This window comes from Brassica rapa, chromosome A06, assembly GCF_000309985.2.
Source record: "Brassica rapa cultivar Chiifu-401-42 chromosome A06, CAAS_Brap_v3.01, whole genome shotgun sequence".
In the NCBI taxonomy this organism is placed as follows: domain Eukaryota; kingdom Viridiplantae; phylum Streptophyta; class Magnoliopsida; order Brassicales; family Brassicaceae; genus Brassica; species Brassica rapa.
The window spans coordinates 20,179,822-20,205,681 of NC_024800.2; the positions used below are offsets into that span (position 1 = coordinate 20,179,822).

The 25,860-nt window shown below is 30.7% G+C and overlaps 3 protein-coding genes across 4 annotated transcripts; 2 read left to right on the forward strand and 1 right to left on the reverse strand.

Moving 5' to 3' along the window:
• The first annotated feature begins 212 nt into the window (after positions 1-212).
• Positions 213-2,487, forward strand: LOC103874000 (transcription factor bHLH93). Its single transcript, XM_009152405.3, has 4 exons — positions 213-1,102; positions 1,606-1,788; positions 1,955-2,122; positions 2,229-2,487. The coding sequence occupies exons 1-4, from the start codon at positions 461-463 to the stop codon at positions 2,313-2,315; spliced, it is 1,080 nt and encodes a 359-aa protein (XP_009150653.1). The 5' UTR covers positions 213-460; the 3' UTR covers positions 2,316-2,487.
• Positions 2,488-9,361: 6,874 nt separating this feature from the next.
• LOC103874001 (uncharacterized protein At5g65660) lies at positions 9,362-10,578 on the reverse strand. The gene is made up of 2 exons (XM_009152406.3): positions 10,202-10,578; positions 9,362-9,747 (listed from the first exon to the last, which is right to left on the reverse strand). Exons 1-2 carry the CDS (start codon positions 10,442-10,444, stop codon positions 9,565-9,567), a joined length of 426 nt encoding a protein of 141 aa, XP_009150654.1. The 5' UTR covers positions 10,445-10,578; the 3' UTR covers positions 9,362-9,564.
• Positions 10,579-23,162: 12,584 nt separating this feature from the next.
• Positions 23,163-25,682, forward strand: LOC103874002 (auxin-responsive protein IAA9). 2 transcript variants are annotated; one of them, XM_009152408.3, is made up of 6 exons: positions 23,163-23,420; positions 23,900-24,435; positions 24,522-24,748; positions 24,872-25,013; positions 25,151-25,212; positions 25,322-25,682. In XM_009152408.3, exons 2-6 carry the CDS (start codon positions 23,924-23,926, stop codon positions 25,369-25,371), a joined length of 993 nt encoding a protein of 330 aa, XP_009150656.1. In that variant the 5' UTR covers positions 23,163-23,420; positions 23,900-23,923; the 3' UTR covers positions 25,372-25,682. The 2 variants fall into 2 exon arrangements, with proteins under 2 accessions (XP_009150656.1, XP_009150655.1); XM_009152407.3 differs by having other exon boundaries at positions 25,316-25,681.
• Positions 25,683-25,860: the final 178 nt, after the last annotated feature.

Below are 25,860 nucleotides of genomic sequence, written 5' to 3' on the forward strand. Positions count from 1 at the left end.
AAGACTCTGCGTTATATATGATTGTGAGTAAATTTTGATTACCATTAGCACTTTTATTTTGCATAGGCAATCCTTGGTAAAACAATAATTACATTTATTCATGTAAAGTCTTGTAATATATAGCTCATCTATTCCTAGCTAGAGGCTAGGGGTACAAAAATGTTTTCATTATTTGTCACGAGAGATAACAAAAAAATGTGTTACCAAACAAAATAGAGCCATACATTATATAAAGGCATTAAGCTCCTAATAATAGTATTAAAATATAGTTAATAAAAAGTACTACTGCTAATCACAAATTTAAGACTAGAGTCTTTAATTTAATCAACAGTATAGTCTCTCACTCATACATCTATCTCTCCAGATTTATATATAAATACGCTTACACTTCATCTTCTTTAATCCACAATATTCTCTCTCATTCACATACACTCTGTTCTATCTTCTTTTATTACAGAAAATGGAACTGTCGACTCAAATGAACGTGTTCGAAGAGCTTCTTGTTCAGACAAAGCAAGAAACTACCGACGACATCAACACCAACTACAACAATCTGAGCTTCAATGGCGGATTTGATCATCATCATCATCCCCATCAACAACTATTCCCAAATGGATGGAATATTGACTACCTCTGTTTCAACAACGAAGAAGAAGACGAAAATACCCTTCTATACTCTTCATCTTTCATGGATTTAATCTCTCAACCACCTCCATTGCTTCTTCACCAAACACCACTATTACCACCACCCTCCGCCTCATCTCCTCCGTTAACATCCTCCGTGGCCACAACATTCGATTACCCTTTTCTTGAGGCGTTACAAGAGATTATCGACTCTTCCTCCCCTTCACCTCCATTGATGCTTCCAACTTCTCAAGAAGATAGCTTCATTAATCCTACGTCCTATCCATCTCCACTGATGGAGTCTGATCAGAGCAAAAGCTTCAGTGTTGGTTACTGTGGAGGAGAGACAACGAACAAGAAGAAGAGCAAAAAGCTCGAAGGCCAACCTTCAAAGAATCTCATGGCCGAGAGACGTCGAAGAAAACGACTTAATGATCGACTCTCTATGCTCCGGTCCATTGTTCCCAAAATCAGTAAGGTAAATTAATATTCTAACCTTTTAATGAAATAACATTTTCTAATAATTATAATCAAAATGGTCAAAATCAACGAAATATTCTTCCTAGTTTTTTTTCAATGAGTGTATAATGTATGATTATTATATGGGGTTCCTAAAGAGATTAGCCTTTTTAATCTTCATGTTTTAAACACTTAGTTAAATCTGAAAATCTAAACCCTATATAGCTACAACTTTTGTTTTCCTTGAAGATTTTATATTTGCTTCAAATAATTAAAATAAATTTGGTCAAGAAATCAACAAAATATTCGGCCTTTTTAACGAATGAATTGATTAAAAATATATAGCCTTTTATGTTTTCAATGCTATATGTTTGTTTCTTCTTGTTTGAACCTTTTTCAAGATTGTATAATTATTATGTTCTTACTTTTATGGGAATCTACAGAACCGGTTGAAAAGTGATATATAAATGATTAACCATTTAAGTTTATAAAAATAATTATTATTGGTATGTTTAAAATTAGATGGACAGGACATCGATATTAGGAGATGCCATAGATTACATGAAGGAGCTTTTAGACAAGATCAACAAATTGCAAGAGGAGGAACAAGAACTTGGAAATAGCAATGGTTCACATCATTCTAAGCTGTTCGGTGATATCAAGGATCTCAACACAAACGAACCTATGGTCAGAAACTCACCAAAGGTATAAACAAAGATGATGATATTTTTCATGTCACTGTTCTTGATTTTGATAGTTTTACATTCCAGTCCCTCTGTGCATGAATTGTTACATAAATACCCTCGAATTTTCAGAAAATCGTGGTTTGATGCGGACTAATTTTGTTAAAATTCTTTTGTGTTTTGGATAGTTTGAAGTGGACAGGAGAGTCGTAGATACTCGGGTTGACATATGTTGCTCTCCCAAACCGGGATTGCTTCTATCAACTGTTAATACATTAGAGACTCTAGGCCTGGAGATTGAACAATGTGTTATAAGCTGCTTTAGTGATTTCTCTTTGCAGGCTTCTTGCTCCGAGGTACTAAAACTATATATTATGTAAAGAGAAATATATGATTCAAATAATACATTTGCAATGGCAAGAGTGATGAGTTTGTGTGTGTGTGTGTTGTGTGTCTTTATAGGCAGCTCAGCAGAGAGATTTCATCACCTCGGAAGATATAAAGCAAGCACTATTTAGAAACGCAGGTTATGGAGGAAATTGTTTGTAAGGCGTTTTAATGATGAAATTAATAAACCAAAATTTGTTTTAATGATGTTAGCACTTTTGAAGATTAGAAGAAGTTTGGTTTTATTTTCATTTTAGTTTGTATTTTCTAGGAAAACATTATGAGTTGTAATATTTTAAAAGGAAATAAAAGAAAAGACAGATGTTTTCTTGGAGAATCATTGTAGGTTGTAACCTTAACTAAAATCCACATCGGATTAAGATGTAATGATGTTTTAATGAATTAAAATATTGGTCATTTGATCAAGAAAAAGGTTTAAATTGTGTTTGCTTTTGGGGAAAAGGGTGAAGGACTCGATAATTGAGATTAGGGTTTTGTATATATGACAGTGACCGATGTCTCTGATCAGAAAGATACATTAAATAAACAGCGTCTTATAATCATAAAGTTTTAATGGCTAATGATGAAAGTGATTATAATGTTAATGACCGTACCTGCGGGCCCTCCACCATCAGCGCATTCATCATTAGGTGGCACTGTGTCAGTATGTCAATTAAATTAATCTTGCCGATAAAAAATAATTCCAAGAAGCCTGATTTGGGCAAGCCCATATTTATTTTATTTTAATATATTGGGCCTCAAAGGCTTTGATTTTCTATTTGATTTCTATAACATGCATAGTAGTACCCTAATTGATTTGATTAGGCTTGGTCCGCCAGACTTTTAAGAGTATAAATAACTTAGTCCGTTCACGAACATCAATTAAAGCATAGAGATAATGGGTTTTCGTTTGAAGGCCCAAGTATAAACTCCACCATTGAAAAGGATCCACGATATATCATATAATCTAGTATTCATATAAGTTAAGTTTTTAATTTGTCGACTATATAAGTTTTCTTTTGACAGCAACTTCTACATTGAATGTCGACTATATAAGTTAAGTTAAGCTACTAGTATAATTAATATTTTAATCAAAATACCTAAATAATGTTTCTTGTTGAAATATTCTTAGAATGATTTTATGCCCAAAAACATAGAATAGACTAGATTTTGACCCGCACATCCGTGCGGATATTTTCCATTTTATAAATGTATTACTTTGATATTATTATAAATTTCTTAAATATATAATTTTTAGTTTAGTGTTATATATTGTGTAACACTGTTTTGTTTAAATAATACAGACTTATTATTTTAGTAAATTGAAAGTATACATAGTAGCATCTATCATATTATTTTAGTAAATGTTATTGATATAAAATATTTTTGGATGTTATGATGTTATGTTTTTTTTTTTGTTATAAAATTAAGATTTCAAAAAAAAATAGATTACTTTAATTTTTATAACATAGTTTGTTTTTCATGTTACATTTTAAAAATTTATTCTTTATTATCTATGATTTTATCTTTTGCAAAATTTGAAATTATAATTTTAAGTTTTTTGGAAAACTATTATATGACTTTTGAATTGGTTTTTATTACTATATTAATACATTACTTTATAAAAATAATTTTAATTTTCGGTACGCTTTTTATATCTTTCAACATATTTATTATGATTAATATAAATATTAAATTTATAATTAAAATTTGATTTGTCATAATATTTTTAGTGAATTGTTAAAATTTCATAGTTTTCGAATAGCATATTTTTAGATAGTATATGAACTAAAAGTTAGTTATAAACTATTATATTTTTGATTATAAACATTGTTAAACAGTAAATTGTTGTGATTTTAAAATAAATAAAAAGATAATTTGTAGTTGTAGATATAAAAGTTTAACCTATGTTGTTAATAAATTTATGTTAACAAATTTATTTTTGTAACAAAATATTTTATAGCTTATGAATTTTAATACACTTTAATGAAGAGTGGTAATTTATTTAAACGAAACAATTTTAAAAATAAAATAGTTCAATTTACCTATTTAATATTTTTCATATTTAATTCATATATTACTGCTATTTTAATAATGCAGAATATAATTAAAAGTTTATAAAAAATAGTATACAATTTTGTTTTCTTGTTTTATAATAAATTTTTAATTAACATAGATTTATAATATAATATTGATAATTAAGAAATTAATTAGTATGTTATTTTATAAAAAAATAATTAAAAGTTTATTAAGATTTTGCTAGTTTTTTCACAACAGATTTTTTTATAATTAAAAAAATAAAATTTAAATTTATAGTTGGTTTATTATTAATGTAAATAATCAAATATGTCATATTAACTAATTCTTTAGATGGTCTTAGTATGACTTGTTAACAGTAAATAAAAATAGTACTTTAAATTAATAGATTAGATTGGTTTAGTAGAAATGTTAATTCTCAATTTATTCTGGTTTATGACACTTTTTATGTATACAAATAATCTTCATCTTAAGAAATCATTAGATAAATGTTATTCAAACTATAAAATAGCGGTATATTTTACATGCTAATTATAAAGTAATCTCAAAAAGGTATATGTTCTATATTTTGGATCAAAACAATTAAGCCGTGTATAATATTTTATTTACTTATGAAAAGTATGTCCAATTAAGTTTCTATACCTTGGTTAGTATTGGTATAACGTACCTATAAACTGTTGGTCACCAAGTTCATAGAGACCAATATAATATTCAGTGAGTTCATGAAATGTATGATGAATATTAAAGTCATTTCAAACTATTTTTAAATCTAATAGTGTTACCAAAAGATTTGCAGAAATCTTTAATGATGTTGCGCCGTAAATTTGTCTACTAAAATTACCTTATAAGATAATACCATATAAGATAAAAAAAAGAAGATATTATAGATAACACATCTTTATATTTGGTGACAACATGTTCAATAAGTCCAAATTAAAAATATACCACACAAAATTCAAATAAGACTCTAAATTAATAGATTAGATTCCCTCGACTTATTTCATGAACTATAATCAATCATTGGACTAAAGATCATCATTTATGTAGAATGAAGTTAAACCAATAAAGAAAGTATACACACAAAACCACGTCATGGCCTAATGGTTTCCACTAGATGAAGAGTTGTTCTGGTGGTCCGGGTCAAGGATCGATTTCCCTCTAATATAAAATTATTAGCTCCATGTGTTACAGCACTTGCCACTATTAATACCCAATAGCACTGGAAAGAAGGTTACATATAATCCGGAGACCCAGTAGCACTGGAAAGAAGGTTACATATAATCCGGAGCAAAGGGCAATAAACAGGTCCTAAAAATCATTTAACTCGTTTTCTCACTTGGTTAGATAACTAAAAATGAGCAGGCATTCACTAGAAATCTGCACAAACATAACTGAAAGTTATGAAATAAACTAAAACAATGACAATGTCTCGTTTTAACATAAAACCGGTTTGAAACAGCAAATATGATTGTTTAAAGAAGATATACATTAGTCATGTCTAACCAAGTATCTTAGTGTATGCAACTTGCAAAAGTACATAACGTTGCCCACATCCTTATTTAACATTATCTGCATCTTGGAAACGAATGATGAATCCTTTTCGAACTGTGTTTCAGCCCAGCAAGTTGTGTAGCAGTCCTTTCTCATTCATACCTGACAGATGTTAGAAAATCAATAAAGTCGATAAAAGAGAATATATGGGACGGATATGAATTGATGATGATGGTCCAATTAGTTTTCTAATAAATTATGAAGATTTCATCTAAATACTTTTAAAATAGTTTGATCTTAGATAACACATTATAGCGTCCGTAATACAAGAATCTATCATTTACACGTGAATAATCCTATTAGTGTCGCCCATATTTATGATGGATAATAACCTCCGAGAGGTTACAGTCCACAGACTACATTAACTTGCATTATTTAAGATTTGAATGGTTTCAGTTATTGGGCCAATCCAGGTTTCTGAACAAATTGTGTGTTTAACAGCAAAAGAAAACTAGGGGTTGGTATTAATCCATGTCGAGTTTTATAATTATCAAAACTACGTGTACCTAACCATTTACATGGATTCCACTACAACCGTTTTATATATCTCTAAAGATTAGAGGAAAAAAAAACACAATCTTTCTGTCATATATTCGAAAAATCTTTAGTTTAATTGTAGCCGCTAATTTTTTTTTTTTTGTTTTCTTTTGAGCAACAGCCGCTAAAATATACTCCCTCCGTTTTTTAATATAAATCGTTTTACAGTTATGCACGTAGATTAAGAAAACCATTAATTTTTTATATTTTCTAAACAAAAACATCATTAATTATTTACCTAACCACAATTCAACCAATAGAAAAATATAAGATATATTACCATTGGTCATACAACATTAATTATTAATAAATTTTACATAAAAAACCGAAAACGACATATAATTTGGCACAAAAAAATTTCTCTAAAACGATTTATAATAAAAAACGGAGGGAGTATTAAAGAAAAAAAAGAATACAAAGATTAAATAAAAATGAAAAAGCTGACGTCAGGAAATAAGAAGGGATAAGAGAAGCACTACGAGATGTTTCCCCCATGTGACCTTCGTCAATCTCCGGCCCGCCCTTGTCTTGCTTACTAGTATTACTTATCATCCGTACGTTTTACATTATACTCCACTTTTCATCCATTTTCTTTTAAATTTTATTTAAACCCTTTTATGGTTTTTTCCCATTTGACTATTGTTTGTTAGGTTATTTTGAGAATTGTATTTGTTACTAACTATCTCAGAAATCTATTATTAACTTATTTGCGAAAGAATTATTTGAAACCTTCACAAAATACTGTGGTTGATTTTAGTTCCACTATTTTGTAAAATGTGTATGGAAAGAATTATTTGAGTTACAAGTTATTGAAGGTTTTGAATTTTCGAATAATAACAACATATCCTTATTTCCTAAGAGATTGTAAAATGTTTCATTTTGCAGCATCCAAACCAAAAATGTTTTATAGTATATCTGATGAAACCCTGTTTTCATATTCACATCATTCAACGGATTCTGAAATTATAAAAGTGTTATTGTATAAATTTCAAGTTAAAGAAACAAAAATAAACAAAGAGATCAATTGGCATGATCCCTAGGTTTCAGCGGCGGTTGCGGTGCCCTCACATGCTTTCATATGACTATACATTATTTTAATTTGTTTTTCATGACAATCTATCTTATATTCTGACAATAATACTCTAGGGACAATATTTAAATACGTGGTAACAAAATTTTCGAAAATAATGAGAATAAAGCTGCTCACCTTTTTCTTATTTAACAGTAACTATAGTCAGATGACTCAGATCTGTTAACCAAACAATTTTATGAAATAAAACTAGTTCGCATTTACAATAATAAAAATTATTCTTTTCTTTTCAAAAATAATCTGTAGTACAAAAAACAAAATCTAGGAAGTTACGTTGAGAAAGAAAGAACTTGATTCATGTTCTTCTTGTTTGAGGGTATAATACATCATGGAATACACAAAACGTCACACATAACAGAAACTTGAGCTCAGATATACTGATGGATGTTTCCATGATGTTGGTGTCTTCATAATCGCTTAGATTTCATAGTTAATATTGAGGCTTCCTTAGTGTATATGCTTTATATTTAAATACCAAGAAAATGAATTCCACTGAAGCAGAAAAATCGGTCGCGGAAGAACCGCGAAGCAAAAGATAACGTCATAATGGAATAAGTACAGTCAGTGTGTACTTTGCAGTGTAGGACGCACATGATACAACACTGTTTACTGCATTTTTCGTAACATTTTAAAAAATATATGGAATTCATTCTTTCCAAGCATTTTGTGCTTCAACTGAATGAAATTAGTTTATTCTGACATTTTCTGGTATTATTATCCTCTGTCGTTGTGATGCGTCTGAAATTCTAAAATTTATAAGATAAAAAAAAGATATCTGATTCGGAGTTAATTTAGTAATATTTGTCATTTTTGGGGGGAGGGGGTTGCATAATGATAATTAGTGGATTTGAACAAAGGATAAATCTCTATCGATCGGATTCGGTATTATGTGGATTAGAATATTATGATCAACCAATGAATTAGCAAAAGATGAAATTCGAATTTCAAAATGCCAAATCAACAAAATACAGGAATAAGATATATAGAAGCAGTGAAATTAGGTCATGAAGTTGATTGTCGAAGTGGTGGGGATGTGTTTTGAGAACTTGCTTAACAAACTTAGTGACGTCAATTTTCATTTGGAAACTTCAGTGCTAATTTTATAAAGTATATATTTTGAGGGTCCCAAACTTTATTAGAACAGAAAGGAAATTAACGGAGCTGGGATAGAGATTTACGGGGATCTACCTAACGTCTAATTCATATTTTTATCATAGGAATAAACCAATCTCACTGTTGGTGGTTAGACGTCAATTTCAGTAATTCCATAAAACAAAAAATGTCTCGTTTTTCAGGAGTTTTAAAACATTTTGGTTCTTACTAATCCATCCAAGCGCTAAATATCTATTGGCTGAATAAAATAATTGTAGTGCTGATCAAACTCAAATAATAATTATTTCATCTATATTTCGATGTTTACTATGTTCGGCGAGTAATCATGAAGCTTCTTGTTGTAAGTTGTAAGCTTTAAATCAAATTTATTTGCTTGTTTTTTCTAAGCATCAAACGTGGTAGCATAAAACACCTTTTAAAAATTGGATTACTAATGAAAATGGCAATGCGAAGAAAAATGCAGTCTGCGTTGGCTATCTATATATGGTACGATTCAAACAGATCTCGAGATGTCCTAAATTGGTTGAAATCTATATTTTTATGGTAAATATATATAAGTAGGTAGTTTTGTTTCCAGTGAACGTCTATCGTTTAATATTTGTAGCCAGAGGAAACAGAATTGAATCAGGACATCTACATCGAAAATATCGTCTGACGAAACGTGCCATGTGTTTTGTTGTTGCATACGGCATACATATGTAATAAGCTCAAGTCGATGAACACTGAACAATGTTAAAACACCAAAAAATAACCATGAAATTTTATCTTTTTTTTCTTTCTTTTTTGAACATTATTATCTTTTTTTTTATGCGTGCAATTTTACAGTTATTCTGTTTCATCAATCAAATAATCACGCTTTAAAAAACAAAATTAACCTCTAATTACATAGTTTATTTGGTTCTAAATAGCGTCATTCTCTAATTATTTATTCATTCGCACAATCAAACCATTCCATAGTGTTACCAACTAAACACAAAAATGGGCGAAAAAATTGAAATGTAAATTCATGATCCATATGTACATCAAAAACGAGACATTTCTACATTTTCGCTCATTTTTTGTTATCATGTAGCTAAATTAAATCTAATAAAGAGGAACGGGAAAGCGCGGCGGCTTCACAGGTGGTGAATGCGGCGGACTTTGAACATCGACGGTGAGCTTCTCCGGCCTATGCGGTGCACAAGGACACGGTAATGCTATAAATTTCGGCGTATTATCTCCAGGCATCAACACCGGTACGCTCAGATTCTGGTTTTTCTTCAAATCCTGTCCATAATATTTTTTAAACTTAATACTCAAACTCGCTATATTTACTTTTATGTTCATAAATGTTTTTTATATTACTTATAAACCCCCCCCCCCCTCCTCCTCATTTTACATTATTATTACTTTCAAATTTCCAAATTCCGACTTCTATCACAAATAAATTATAACTTAAGTGCCTGCTTATTCACCTATTTTCTTAAATATTAATAAATTATAACTAAGTAAAACAAATAACTACTTAACTAAAATTATCTTTTTCTTACAAGTTATAATATTGTAATCTTCTATGAGAGATCGGAAATAAAAAAAATTAGCAAAAAAATAAAATGAAAAATGAAATGAAACCAAAATTTTGGTAAAACTGTTACTTTTTGGTAATATCGTCGTAATTTATCAAACTAAGAAGTTTTGGAATTAATATGATAATTGCAATATTAGGGAAAGGAGACTATACCGGAAAAGGGGGTCTAGGTTTGAACGGAGAGGACTCTATGTCGGCGGAAGTGGCTGAGGGATGACCCGAGGCATTGGCCAAAGAGCGGCGGAGAGAGCGATGTTTATCCCAATGGTAACAGCAAGAGAATATTCCCGATAGACTGAAAATGATTATGAGAAGCAGAGCTGTGCCGAGAGGGAATCCCAGTGACGGCCGAGAAGCATCCATGTGGGGCGGAGAGAAATCTTGAGTGTTCTCCATCTACGGTGGCGATATAATCAACGGCTGAGATTGTGAGATGGTTCTCTTCGATCATGTGTTTGAGAAAGAAACAGAGAGAGAGAGAGTTTGTGAGTTTGTGAGAGGACAAGCGACGAAGCAGGGGGAGATATAGAGGGTTTATTTATAAAAGAAAGTTTTTATTTTAATGGGTTTTAGAAAACAATATTTTATTTATTTTACAACTGTTAAAAACTTATAAAGTTTTACTCAGTACAAAAAGCAAATATGCTGTACAATAAAGTATTAAAGTTGTCCCTTTTCTTTTCGCCTTTGAAATTCTAATTCCCCTTAATTATTATATCATCAAAGGGTATAATTTTTCTTGTTTGTTTTTCAAAAAGCAAGGATTATGTTTCTTGACTTTGTTTGTTGAACCTTTTTCCATTTTACCATTTTTATGATGCAGGCATTTAAAGGTAATTTTTTGTACTGGAAACAAGTTTCACCTATCTAGTGAGAACAACAATGATTTATAAAGAGAAAATATCTTCTTCCCACGACGATAAACTAGCAAACTTGTATTCTGTGGAGATGTTGATAGGAATAATATGTGAGATTCTTTTACAAAATCGAAGACAAAGACTTCCAGAGCTGGACTTTTTATGTAGAAAAAGAAAATGGGATCCATAATTTTAGAAATATTATGAAATAGAAGTATTTTGATCAACAATACAAAAATAAATAACAACTAATAGCAGTAGCCTCCAATCAACTTAATTGATAACGAAAGTTTTCTGATAGTTTATCAAGTTCCTCCATTTTGTTAACATGTATTGATACTTGATATTTCAAAAAAAAATTCTTTATTATTTTCTAGTCTTGTTTAAATGAGTCGTACATGCATCCGAGTAATGTTCCTCGTAGCTGAAAACATTTTTTTTGCGTTTCAGTCTATGATACAAAAGTAAAAGAAAATCGATTTCGTAATGACTGTACTTTATGACATAAGGATTCGAATCTCCGAATAACGGGACCAAACTCGTTGCCTTATCGCTTCCTTACGTCCAATTTTTATTTTTATATCAGCTATAGTACTTTTAAATATATATATATATATATATATATTAGTTATGTTTTATATTATTTTATAATATTTTTTGTATGTTATATACATAAGACGACATATTTTATTATTTTCCTGTGTTTCAAAATTGTAATGCAAAATTGTTTATTGCATCTCAAACAATAACACCAAATTTGGTGTTAAAATTACACTAAATTTGATATTTTAATTTTTTTTATATCATCTCCAACAATAACACCAAATCTTACACCAAAAGTAATATTATATATTATTTGATATTTTCAGTTTTAAAACTTTTATATTTCTATTATTGTAATTGATAAATAATAATTTTCTTACATCTAGGTTATATTTATATTTTATTATTTGTAAGTGATAAATAATTATAGTTATTTACTAATTTATTTTGAATATAATAAGAAAATAAAATATTTTTTTTAATTATATGAAAATAAATTAAAAAATACAAATAATATAATATTATTTATATTTAATTACAAATTTGATAGTAATTGATCTACATTATTAAATGAAACATATTAAAATATATTTTAGAAATTTTATGTGATAAATATTGTTACACCAAATGTGAAAGTAAATTTAAAATAAAAATAATACAATATATTTATGTTTAATTACAAATTTGATAGTAATTAAACTATATTTTTAAATGAAACATATTAAAATATGTATTTTAAAGATTTGATGTGATGAATAGTCTTACATCAAATTTGGTGTAACACTATTCACATTACATTAAATTTGATGGGATAGTATCAAATTTGGTGTCTTGTTGGAAATGAAATCACACCAAATTTGGTGTTTTGGTGGCTTGTTGAAGATGTTTAGTCAATTGTTTTTTTGGTCGACGATCAATAATTACATGATTAAACTCGATTTAATCAAATCTTTGTAAAAATGAAGCGTAAAAAAGGGAAGAGAGAGTGGAAAATGTACGTGGAAAGAGGAAAGAGAGAGGCCGCCTGTACGGAGAAGACGTGGACTCCAAGGTCCACCATGTTAGCGTATTAAATATTATTCGCCGTTGTCACATAATTTTCATTAATTAACCCTAATCATATACTCTTATCTCAACTAGCTACTCCCACCAAATATACTACTCATTGTCTTATACGAAATGTTTACACTTCGAGAAAGTTCGGTTTTAGGCTCTCTCCTCTGTATTATTTAATTTTAAACCCAAGTTGAAACTTTTATTCACGTCTATGCCTTGTGCTTTCACGTGTTCTTGCAGTTTAAGTACGCATCAAGCCGGGCAATAAGAGAGTATTGTGGTAACATAATTCTATTCTCATTCTTTTTAAGATGAATGAGAACGACAAAATCGCAATATCATTTGTTTATTCGAGGTGTTAGCTCGTCGATCTCCACCGACGATATTCTGTTTAATTTTTAAATGAGTTTTAGCATTATATAGTATATAGTTTTTGGCGTTTTTAAATGCGATAAAAATTAATTCTGGGTAAAAGTACTATTATGCTACCAAATCAAAACAAATATCACATTATTTGTCTCTATTTGATCGATTTGGTTTTCAACGTTTACAATAATGATGATAGTAGTTCGTACATTTCAAGATAAAATATTGATCATGATGTGATAAGTTTCTTTAATATTTATTGATAATGTATGGTGCTAATTCGCAAATCATAATAGACTATAATATATCTGCACTTTACGCGAAATAAAGATTACATATATATCAATTAGATCTCCTCTCTCTCTTCATCCTCTAACCTCTCTCAAGAAAAAAAAAAAAAACCAGTTCGTTATCTCCGGCGTAGGCGGCTTGCCGCTGGCGTCGGGTCTCTTCCTTTTCCCTCCTAATTTTTTCTCTTTGCTTCGTCTCTTTGTCTCCTCTCCCTTGCCGATATGCTAAAGCTCTGAGGTTCTCGTGTGAAGATAGATTTGGGGTCCGACCATGGCGGTTTCTCCCGATCTGTAGACGCCGATAACCTTGGTGGGATGGTGAGGTTTGTGGAGGTGCGACGATTTGAAGAGTCGGCTTTTTGGGTGGCTAGGGTTTTAGATCTCCCGATTTTCTGATCTTTTTGGTGAGATTTATCTTTAGTCTGTTATGGAGGCGCGTGAGGCTCGAAGTAGGCGCCTTTGGTACAGATCTGGTTTCCACCGGTCTGTGTCGGTTTGGGATGATGGTCGTGGGTTTTGCTCTTCGCCTTGGTGTCTAGGCGGAAGCGGCTTTTCAACCTTATCCAAGTAGGGCTTCGTGGGCTTTGCTCACCTGACGCGCGTCGGTGTTGAAAATCTTGGCGGTGTCAGGTTTATTCTCCCGACGGCGCGTGTCGCTTAAAAAGATGGATTAGGCGCGTGGAGGTGTCTGGTACTCAGGCGTTGGCTGTCTGTTCAAGCTACCCCTTGCTTTGTTCTCTTCGGTTCACGGCCATGGTGAGAGGAAGGCCCGTCTCCTGGTTGTGAGCTCTCCAAGTCTCTGGGTTTTCGGGATATGGTTTTGTCATCTCCAAGGTCTTTCGTTCTGTCTCGTTCGACCCCATCTCCTGAGAAGGAAACTTTCTCTTGTCTTAAGAGAAGTATCGTGGGAGGTTTTTATCGGGTTCGTGGTCTTGGTTCTCCGGTTACTCCTCTTTGACGGCACGATTAAGGCTTCATCATCCCAGTGTCGAGGTGTTTTCAGTTGATTATCCTTGGCAGATTTAGTCTTGTTCCTTTTAGTGCAGGTCTTGTTGTTTCCTCCACCAAGCAGCTTCCTTAACTCCCCGCTCTTGTCGTCCAGTGGTGTTGCTTGTGTCTTCTATCCTTCAGGTATGAAGTCCCTCACCCATTGTGTGCTTAATCGTCAGTGGTTTCGCAAGTGTGGATGAGAGTGAGGTAGCTCCGGCTCCTCTCTGGATTAACAGTTTCTGGATGGCGAATAAGATGTAAGACTCGGAGTCGTTTGTTCGACTTGTCTGTGTGTCTGACCATTTTAGATCTGTCTGATTTTATGTCGTACCAATTTTACTTTCATTCCGCTTGTGAACCTCTGCTTATTCCCTTCTAGGACTGATTCAAACTGGAATTCGTGTCCTTATGTTTTTTACTTTCCATCTGTTTTTCTTTTTCTTTTGCTCTGTTTCTTTGTATAACTCTTGTAAAATTCTGTTCTTGTGTTTTTATCAATACGAAAGCCAGTTAAAAAAAAAAGATTATATATATAAATTATTGTATATATTATATGTTTTACATATAATAAAATAATAAATATATATTGAATAATTAAAAATTAGTAACTATTACCGAACATATAAATTAATTTTATTATTTCAAACAATATTTTTTCTATTTGATTAGATATATAATTAAATTTAAATGATATTAACATACATAATATATTTTTAATAGTAATGTCTATTAAATGATACTTTTTACTTATATGGTTTTTTGATCATTTGTATCTTTTATAACAAAAACCTTTAATTACCGATAACAAAATTTTCATTATGAGACTAATAATTTTAATAATTTATTATTTTTAAAAACTAAGTGTCAATTTTTGTACAAAGTTTTTATCAAAAAATTGTTCAAAGTAAATTTGAAATTAAAATATTTATGTACTTTATATGGTATATAATTTAATTTAAAATGATATATATCTTTTAATCTTAATAATTAATTAAAAGACTTTTTACTTATATGATTTTGTAATCATTTGTATTTTGTCATAACAATAATTTTAAATCATGGTTGTAATCACAAAATTTGAATGTGAGACTTTTAATAGTTTTAGTAATTTATAGTCGTTTTTTAAATTCAAAATATACATATACAGAAAAATCTAAATTTTATTATATGGTTAATGTAGTTATTTTATTTATTTTAATAATTTAAAATTAAACAAATATGATACAAGATACACTAATTTTTATCAAATATTTATTATTCAAAATTATTAATTATCATATATATATATTTTAGCCACATTAAGAAATTCTGTAATTTTTAGTTAAGAAAATAATAAAAAAAATTAATAATGAATTTATGATTCGTTTAATAAAAAACTTATTATATAATTAGATAGGCCAATCTATTTTTCTAATGATTATAAGAATCATCATAGTGCTAACACGTGACAATAAAAAAAGTTATAATGTTTTTCAATTAATATATAGAGGATTGTTGATATTCACATGAAAATTAACAATATGGCCAGTACAGGTACTAAATCAATTTGTGTTAGTGTCGTGATACAATTTTGATTCGAGTTCGTCTATTGCTTTGGAGGTTATTTCATATATGTGTGTATAATATAGCTTGACTTCACCCACTATGAAAAATGATGCTAATTATATGGCCATGTGCAGTGCATTGATTTGTGCGGGTGCGTGTTAACAGGCACATCCAGCTTGTAATGATTAGAAGAGAAGTTGAGTACTTCTTGATCGTACGTACGTCCTTTTGTGTTTGGTATTCCTTGAAAAAGAAAAATATATTTGATCAAATACCGACATTTTAAAGGTGTTCTTATTTTCATGTTGAGAAAAAGTTCTAGTAACTTTGTTATAATAAAAAGTTGTTGAACTTCAAAGCAGATATTGTGGAATTGACGAATTGTGTTTGGTTCCTACACCGTCCGAAGACAAAGCAGTCCCCACTTAACACTGAACATGTCTCCCTCACAAATATACGCTCTCTTGATTTTTCAAGTTTCAACTATAAGTCTCTCATCAGGGGATTTAATTTGATTATGTCTTCAATCAGTTTCAGCCAACAAAACGATTGTTTTCATATCCATTAATAGACAGGCGATCAATTTTGATTGATCATGATAGACAAGATATGATTTGCTATGACTTACAACCAAGCAATAACATCTAGTAATCAAAAATTAAGGATTAATTAGTTGTGCGAACGTGGTTCATTCATAGATTATCCACTTGGGCTCTATAACAGAAAATCTGGAATGCAAGTAAATACAAAACGTGCTTACTCCTCCTATCCAGCAAACCCCATAATATTATAGGTTAAATTTTTTAAAATAGCAAAAAGGGCCAAAACTTGTAATACATTGGAACTAGCTCAAAGATTATGGATAACTATGAAACATATTCCTACGTCAAATGTTTGGGACTTTTGCCGGTACTGCGTGCGTATCAACTATTTCTTTCTTTAATTTGATAGTTTGGTTGAAAAAAAATTATTAGAAAATGGGTTTGACATCTTTAGAGGAGATAAATAAATTGTTGTCAAATGAAGAAAAAACCTTATTTTGTCAAAAAAAGAAAAATGAAGGAAAAAACCTTGCGACTCAAAACTACCACACTCGACTTGAAATTACGAGAATGGACCTGAGCGTTTTTGGGTTTGGTCATTTGGCCCTTTGAGTTCCAAAGGGACATATCGGTCCATCAATTATAAATGAGTAAACAAATGAAACTACAGAAATCGATGATAAGATATGATTCATGGCCTCATGGGTAATGGCTTGCTTTATTTTATTAGTTTTGAAAGGTTTGACGTGTTATGTACTTGTAAAATATATAGAGTGAACATGTTTGATTGTTGAAGATAAACATATGAACAATATAAAATACTAGATAACAATATTTTAATTTTTGTAACATGGGATAGTATCATCAAGTAACCCGTATATGCTATCAATAGATTTTACGGCTTCTATGCTATCTAATGAAAACAAAAGAGTAGCTGCCGTGTGGAACTCGAATTTGACAAAACTCTTTAGTTTTATTCTGACTTCAATTTTTTCTTGTATTTGTTTTTGCAGTAGTAATTGCACATAATGCCACAAATCAGTTAGTCTACAATTTAATTATTTATTCAAAGTCTCCCAACTTCTGGAAACAAAAAACTCTGGTTTCTTCGACACTCAAACGTTCCACATTGGCATGAGAACTAGAACATTCCATGCTGCCACCATTCCGTTTCTTTTAATGGCTGTGATTAAACAACATGCGATCCATTTATCAAATTAGCATAGCTTCTTTGCATTTTACGTTGATATTTGGATTTCAGTCAACAATCGTTTCTTCAAGACACAAACGCTCACATTGGCATGAGAATCCCTTACTGCCACCAATCCTTGTCTTTTAATGGTTGTGGTAAAACAACATCCGTTCACTACCATTGATTCTTTGCCTTTTTACGTTGTTATTTGGATTCCCACTATTTTTAATATATCATTATAACATTTGAAATGGTATTAAACGTATAAACATAAAATAGAACAGGTTTACATATTTACTTGAAAGTTGGAAGTAGACTTGTTACTTTTTTACATAATAAGTTTTCTTTGTCTGAAGACTCAACTTTAAATGGGTCTTTGAATTGGTCGTCACCGTGTCTTTCAAGGTGAGTATGCATCCACTAAACCCAACTTAATTACACTTTTCATATCAATATTAAATTCCATTAAACGTTTTTAACAATAATATATACAACATATATATCGACGATTCAATTAGATTGTTCATATAATGGACTCCATATTATCTACTAATTATGGTATGCAGCATGCTGAGTTTGTTTTGAGACGACATCAATCCTTCTGTAACCTCAGACTACTTAAAGATACATAGCGGTTTTTTTCATTTAGAGAATATTATTTACTATGCATTTGTATCTTGCAAAATAATCCAAGGCTATCGCGCAAATAAAACTAAGATGTATGGGACCATGTTGATGTAGACTTAGGTACTGATGTTAATAGCCAATACAGACTTAGGAAAATTTGTTCTTCCCTTCAATCCAATTCATATACAGCTGTATATATCTACAATTTTAAATGTTATCTTATGTAATCTATTAGGAGGGATGAAATATCTTACTGGAGATTTATATGTGAAAACTCGAAGGTGTATCTGATTTTGGTCAATTCTATTTAATGGTCATCTCCTACATTCATGATCACGCCTTGTTACATTGTATTATACGAATTCCCAAACTCACTAAATTATCTGAGAAATTTTGATTTTAATAGCTTGTTGTTTGACGGTATTATAATGCGTTAAACATATAACAAGTTGATAAACTATTAATTAGTCGTCTAGGTCTAGAGTATGTATTGTAAAAAATATCAAATAAAATGGACACAAATATAAAGATTGAGAGCAACATTATTGCCTTTGACTAACGAATAAATATCTTTCGTACATATTACGTAACGAGACCTAAGCATAATAACTTCACGGGCCTGGTTGATGTGGCCCATTAAGAAGGAAACGATTTATAGGCCTGTGTTTTAATCTGAGAATTGTTAAAAGGCCTCATGCTAAAAATAGTTTATATGTGTGTGTGGTGTCCAAGCCTGGCCCAAGTCACAGAGTCTAATGTGTCTTGTCGTTATTACTGAAATTAGTTTAATTACCTGAAGTCTGTAAAGAATCATAATTAATCAAAGACTAATAAAATAAGCGTGAAGGACAAAAGCACTATGGGTCCCATTGTCTTGTCTCAACCCGCATTATTTGTACTCGCACTGCTAATCTGATCTACTGTTTACTTTTGCATTTGTTGTAATAATTTATCAGGATTATTATTGTGTGTTTTTACTAATCACTAGTATTTAATTAGCCACACATTTTGAAGTACCTGAGATATTAAATATTTTTCTTTTCTCTCCTCCCCCGAAATTCCGTTTTCGTTCAATTTAAAATTTGGCATAGAAAAGTAAATTTTGTTTCTAACATCACCAATCCCACTCTATTTTTTTTCTAAAATAAAATTTAAAATAAAAATGCTCTAATATTACTATATTTTATATTCTATAATAGTATAAATCTATTTTTTACTCTATATATAAAATATTTATTTTTATTTTTTGTTCATCACTCTATTTTTCATTTTAAAATAGAATATCATTGGAGAAACATCCAAATATATTATAGAATTACTCTATTTTAAAAGAAAAAATAGAGTAAACTATTGAAAATGGTCTAAGTAAATCAGACATTTTTATATTAAATTCTGTATTTTAGATGTTTATCTTGTTTGAGATATATTTCTAGCATAAAAACTGTGAGAACACAATTTATTTTGGTAACATAACAAATAGGTAAATTTCGTAGGATGTTTTAATAATTTGTTTCCTTTGTTTATTGAAAAATTGGCTAATTATGCCATATTGAAAAAAATATATTTGTATCCTTGTACCTTTTAATCCACTTTTTCGTTTCAATATACCTTTGTTTTTATAAATACAAAATTAACATTGTAGTTAACAAATAACATAATTTTACTAACCTTAAATGTTAATATCATTTCTATTTTCTATTTTTCCTTTTCAATATGCTTTTGTTTTTATATATACAAAATTAACATTGTAGTTAACGAATAACATAATTTTATTAACCTTAAATGTTTATACTTTAAATGTCATTCGTTTACTCCGCTTCTTTACAATAAGTCCTTTCATGAAAAAAGTAAATTATGGTGATTTTCTAATGTTTTCACCTACATTTAGATCAGTAGAATTTTACATATAATAGTTATAAAATGCAAAAGAAATTTGTAGAATTCTAGTCAAATGGTAATGGTTTAGTATTTTATTTGAAGACGAATGGTATTGCAATATTAAAGACTAGAACTTTGCAAAGTTTTTTTTGTTGGTATAAACTTTTTGACTGTGCATAAGGGTTTTTTCTTACTTTCTCGTCGTGCATAAAGATTATTTCTGGAGATGTTTATGGTCTTTTAATTCGATTAGTTTGCAATAAAAACTAATTTTTCTTTTATAAAAGAGAGGGGTATTGAAATACATAGTGGTACGGGAGAGTGATGATTAAAAACAGTCAGAGAAACTCATGATGGACGGACACAGGCCTCCTTCCATAAAATCCAACGGCCATATCTTTTGCTTCCCATGCGTGTTTCCACTCCTCCATTTTCACCGCCTCTTCTTTTATTATTATGCCCCCTTCCCCAATCCCTTTTTACCTTCTTTTTATTCTTTTATTTATCAATACTATTAAAAAACAAATTCTGAAAAAATCTATTTATGTAAGATTGTTAAACCCTTTCATTAGAATTAATTTTTATTTTGATATTATCTTATATATTTATAACACTTTATTACTCAATAACATTATACTATATGTTTATCCGATTTTTACTCTTTTGATGAGTTAACCACTATAACAACCACATATGTTTTTATCTTTAGTTTAAGAGTCTATTAATTTAAAAGCACGATTGCAACCGTATATGTTGCAACCGTATATGTTGCAATATAATAGATATATTCTCTTATACATTATTCCTTCTCTATTCTAACATATATTATATTTTTCTTAACTCTTTGTTAACAAAATCTATAAACAATATATTTTCAACTTCCCATAACCTCCTCACCAGTATATTCCCGCATTGCAAGGTATTTAAATGAGTATATCACACATAATCCTTTTTAAAATATGTTGCATGCAATTTATTAATTTAAAATTACGTTTTTATTACATTACTAATATAATGAAACTCTTTGATTAAAAAAATATTATTGCATTCTATCTAAGAAACAATAAATGATTTTTTATTGATATTCAATATAGCGATTGATTTTATAATTTATGAAAAATTGCATATAGAGTTATTAATCAGAATAACATTAAATTCGCTTAAGCCTATTAATAAAATTAATATTATACATGCAGGATAATATTATGCATTCCAGTATATCCTTTATAAATGACACATGCATAATAATATTAAATTCACTTAGACCTATTAATAAAATTAATAATATTCATAGGTCTATTTTAGCTATCATAAACTTAATTTTATTAATAGATCTAAACTCATTGTATGCTTCTAAATATAAAAAATAAATCTATACTATTAAAGTGAAAAAATTCTTTAAAAATCTATTTAAGCAAAGTTGTTGGACCATTTCATTAGACTTAACTATTTTTCTGGTATTTTCTTATATTTCTCTAACTATATAAATACTTTACATAATTTAAATGAACTCATTTATTATTCTCCCATAATCTATTATGTAATTACCTTGCAATGGATCCTCATGAATATATGACAGATTATTCAAACATGTTTACACATGAAATGATCATTACCATATATAGTTCCATTGATAATATAAAACTTTCAATGGTTTAGTTATGTTTAATATATGTTGTAATGGAGAATCTCTGGTGTATAACAATTTTTTTTCATTTTTACGTGAATTGGTAACTAAAAGTCTCAATGTCAACTATTCAACTATGAACATTAATTTAATTAATTACATGCAATCAATTATTAAGATCTGATCTTATATTCAACTATGAAACATTAATTTAATTAATTACATGCATTCAATTATTAAGATTTGATTTTACATTCTTATATATGAACTAAATGATTAATCTTAGTAAAAAAAAATATTCGTTAAAATAGAACATGTTTATTTACATTACAAATTCTAAGAATGCATATGATATGTTTTATTGAATTTTCTCAAATGTAAAATATTTTGCGCTTTAAATCGGGTAGTTTAGGTTGTTTGGAAAAAAATATAGGATTTTTAATTCAACGTTTGTAGGTATGTAATTTGTATTTTAAAAATTTTATTACTCATTTGGTTCTCAGTTTGATTTCTATTTTTTGGATTCCAAAGATATAGTATATGCTCTATTATTTATGAAATTCAGCTTAATTTTTGTTTTTTTCAATTTGGTACAGTTTAGTACACCCGAATAAATGTACGCAAACTCATACATTGTCTTATATAGAAATTATATATGAAAAAGTTATTTAATTTCAAAAATAAAACTGCGCTTAAAAAACGCGGATCAAAATTTAGATTACTTTTAAACATATAATTCACCATAGTCAACCACAATCAAAATTTCCGTCTTTGTAGACGGACACTGAAAAATAGTGAAATGTAATAACAAGATAAGTAAATACCAGTATTATCATTGTATATACACCTTTTTGACAAGAGAGAAAATGTAAAAATATTGTACCTTAACAGAAAATAATAAAACAAAAAACTAGGAATGACGAATAATTATACTAGAAGACTAATGAACCAAAAAGAGTAACAAAAGATTAAAAAAAAATACAAAGCGCAAAATCGAAAAAAATTAGGTTTGGAGGAGTAACAATAGTCTAATGGGCCCCATCTAGTCGGGCCAATCTAAGTAAAATAAAAGAAATAATGGAGGATAAGGAAGTGCAATAATGAAAGTTAAAAGAAATAAGGGGAGGTGGCGGAATTAAATTAAACCAAAAGAAAGATTATCAAAAGGATTAAGAACTTAATTAGAAAAATGAAAAAAGATTAAAGTAGAGAGAGAGAAGAAAGTGGAGGAGGTTAGATGTCCCATTCACCACCCGGCAAACCGACTTGGGATGCCGCTTTCCTGTCCCCTCTCACTCCTCTTTTACTCATCTCGTAACTACGTTTATACCCTTCATACTTCAGATTATTAAATTCGCAAAGGAAGGGTAATATCAGTCATTAGAGACAGAGGACACGATGGGAATTTAATATTTGCAGACAACCATCCCCTTTCGGGTGGGAAACTTAAAAATATCATACTCCCCGCAATTTATCAACGGCTCAAAACCCGTTGGCGCAGATCGGACGTTCCGGATTTCTCACCAGGATTAAATCTCGACCGTCGGATTAGAATCATCATAAAGAAACCGTAAACGTAAATGCGCAACGTTCTCCAGTTATTAACAATTCTGCCACTTCCTTTAATATTTTTTATCTTTTTATTTTTTAATTTCCGTCTCGGCTACGAGTTTTGAGGTGTGATGATAATAAAAAAAAGCTTTTGTGCTTTAATGGAAGGAACTTAACACCTCTCTCTCTCTCTCTCTCTCTCTCTCTTCTACAGCTCCTTGATTATTCTCCTTCTCTGTTAATATCTGAATCTAATCGATCTTCTTCGTGAGCTCTATTTTCCAGCAGCGATTCGCTTTGCCTTTCAGGTTATAATAACTATCTCTTCTCTCTCTCTTTCTTCTTCGATGATTCATCGGTACTCGAGCTTGATGAGTTTGTGTTGGTAGTTACTAGATCCACGAGCTATTGAGCCTCTTCTTCGTTTTTTATCCATACCTAGGTTAAATTTCTGTAGCTGATAGTAGTTTCTGTTATCGCTCTTCACGCATGAATAATCTCTAGTAGAAGGTGAAATCTGAGAATAGGTTGAAGAAGAAGAAGAAGAACGTATCTGAGTCTCGTTCAAGTCCTCCTGCGTCTGACTCTACTGAGTTGACTTGTTTCCATTTTTTTTTTCCTATTATGATTTTTATTTCGAGTTGTGACTGAGTGTTTAGTATCTTTGATTTCTGAAGCGATTTACTAGTTTTGGTTGATTTTGTAGAAGAATGTTTTCTTAGTTGTTAATTAGATGCAATCTTAAACCTAATTATTGTTTTTGTTATGTGTTTGTTTTTTTTGGCAGTTGAAGGAACGATAAGTTTTCAAAATGTCACCGGAAGAGGAGCTGCAGAGCAATGGCTCTGTGGCAAGTTCTACCAGGAACATTGTAGGAGTACTCAAGGAGCATAACTACTTGGGTCTCTCTGATTGTTCCTCTGTTGGAAGCTCAAATCTCTCCGGCCTTGCAGATGATGACAAAGCCACTATCAGCCTCAAGGCCACTGAGCTCACACTCGGCCTTCCTGGATCACAGTCTCCTGCTAGAGACACTGAGCTCAACTTACTTGGCCCTGCTAAGCTCGATGAGAAACCTTTCTTTCCTTTGCTTCCTTCCAAAGATGAGATGTGCTCCTCTTCCTCCCACAAGAACATTGCCTCTGGGAATAAAAGAGGCTTCTCTGACACTATGGATAAAGTTCCTGTTTATACTGAGAAAAACTGGATGTTTCCTGAAGCGGTGCTAGCCACCCAATCTGTTATCAAGAAGGAAGTGGCACAGAACTTACCTAAAGGAAAGCTGAGCACTACAAACAACAGCTCTAGCCCACCTGCAGCCAAGTAATAACCTGATTTAAGATCATTTGCTTGAGTTTGATTTCTTTATGAGCTGGTGGGTAACTCTTGTGATTTTAAAATAATTTCAGGGCACAGATTGTTGGTTGGCCTCCAGTGAGGTCCTACAGGAAGAACACATTGGCCACCACTTGTAAGAACAGTGACGAAGTTGATGGGAAGCCTGGTTCTGGACCCCTCTTTGTGAAGGTCAGCATGGATGGTGCTCCATATCTGAGGAAAGTTGACCTGAGGAGCTACACTAACTACGGGGAGCTTTCTGCAGCCTTGGAGAAAATGTTCACCACTTTCACTCTTGGTGAGATGTTTCTGTGATTGCTTGTGATGTTATTCTAAGCGCTCTTTGTTAGAATTCTCAAGGTGGATCGATGAGTAACAAATAATAAACTTGGTTAACCCTGCATGGTTGATTTGATGTTAGGTCAATGTGGAACTAGCGGAGCTACAGGGAAAGATGTGCGTAATGAGACCAAACTCAAGGATCTTCTGAATGGAAAAGACTATGTGCTCACTTATGAGGACAAGGATGGGGACTGGATGCTTGTTGGCGACTTTTCATGGGAGTAAGTTTCCTTGCTTATTTTCTAAATTTCTTAGAAGCTTTATGGCTTTCTGCTAGATATTGAATATTAATGTTGCATAAAATCTAACATGCATTAGAAAACTAATTGGAATATGATTATTCTGATCTAATCTACAGGATATTTATTGGTGTCTGCAAGAAGCTCAAGATAATGAAAGGCTGTGATGCGATTGGGTTAGGTATGTTTTGTTTTCTGTTAGTTATGCCCTTGAAGAGTTTGGTCGGGTTTGTATTTTCTGAAATGTCTTATTGTAAACGGTAAACCGATGGTGGTGTTTGCAGCTGCAGCTCCAGCTCCAGCACCGAGAGCAATGGAGAAATCGAAGATGAGAGCTTAAAGACTTGTTGGAAAATGATTCAGAAGCTTTCTAATTATACTAAATATGTGCGATTCCCTTTTGGTGGTGTTTTAAATCAAAGCATTCTACATCTTTCGCTTCTGAGATAATTATTATTAAGAAAAAAAAAGACTACGTTTGTAAGGAAATGAAGAAGAATTCAAATGATCTATTATTTTGTTGTTGTTGCTGCTTGTTTAGTCGAACCAAATAACTCTGGAGTCTTGTCTATGTATGGGTTTTGATTTCGATGTGTGGTTTGACTTATTTATTTTGGGATATTTTGATGCAATGTTTTTTTTATCTCTCTCTACCTCTGCCTCTTCATTTGGTTATCTATCGTTTTTTTTTTGGTTGTCTGGTGCAAATTAATCTTACATAAAACCATTTGTAAAAAAATGTTTGGTTAAAAAATTGGTTTGGTTTTAAAAACAGTCACATTTTTGATTAATGAAACTCCGTTGTTCTGCTTACTCCCAAAATAATACA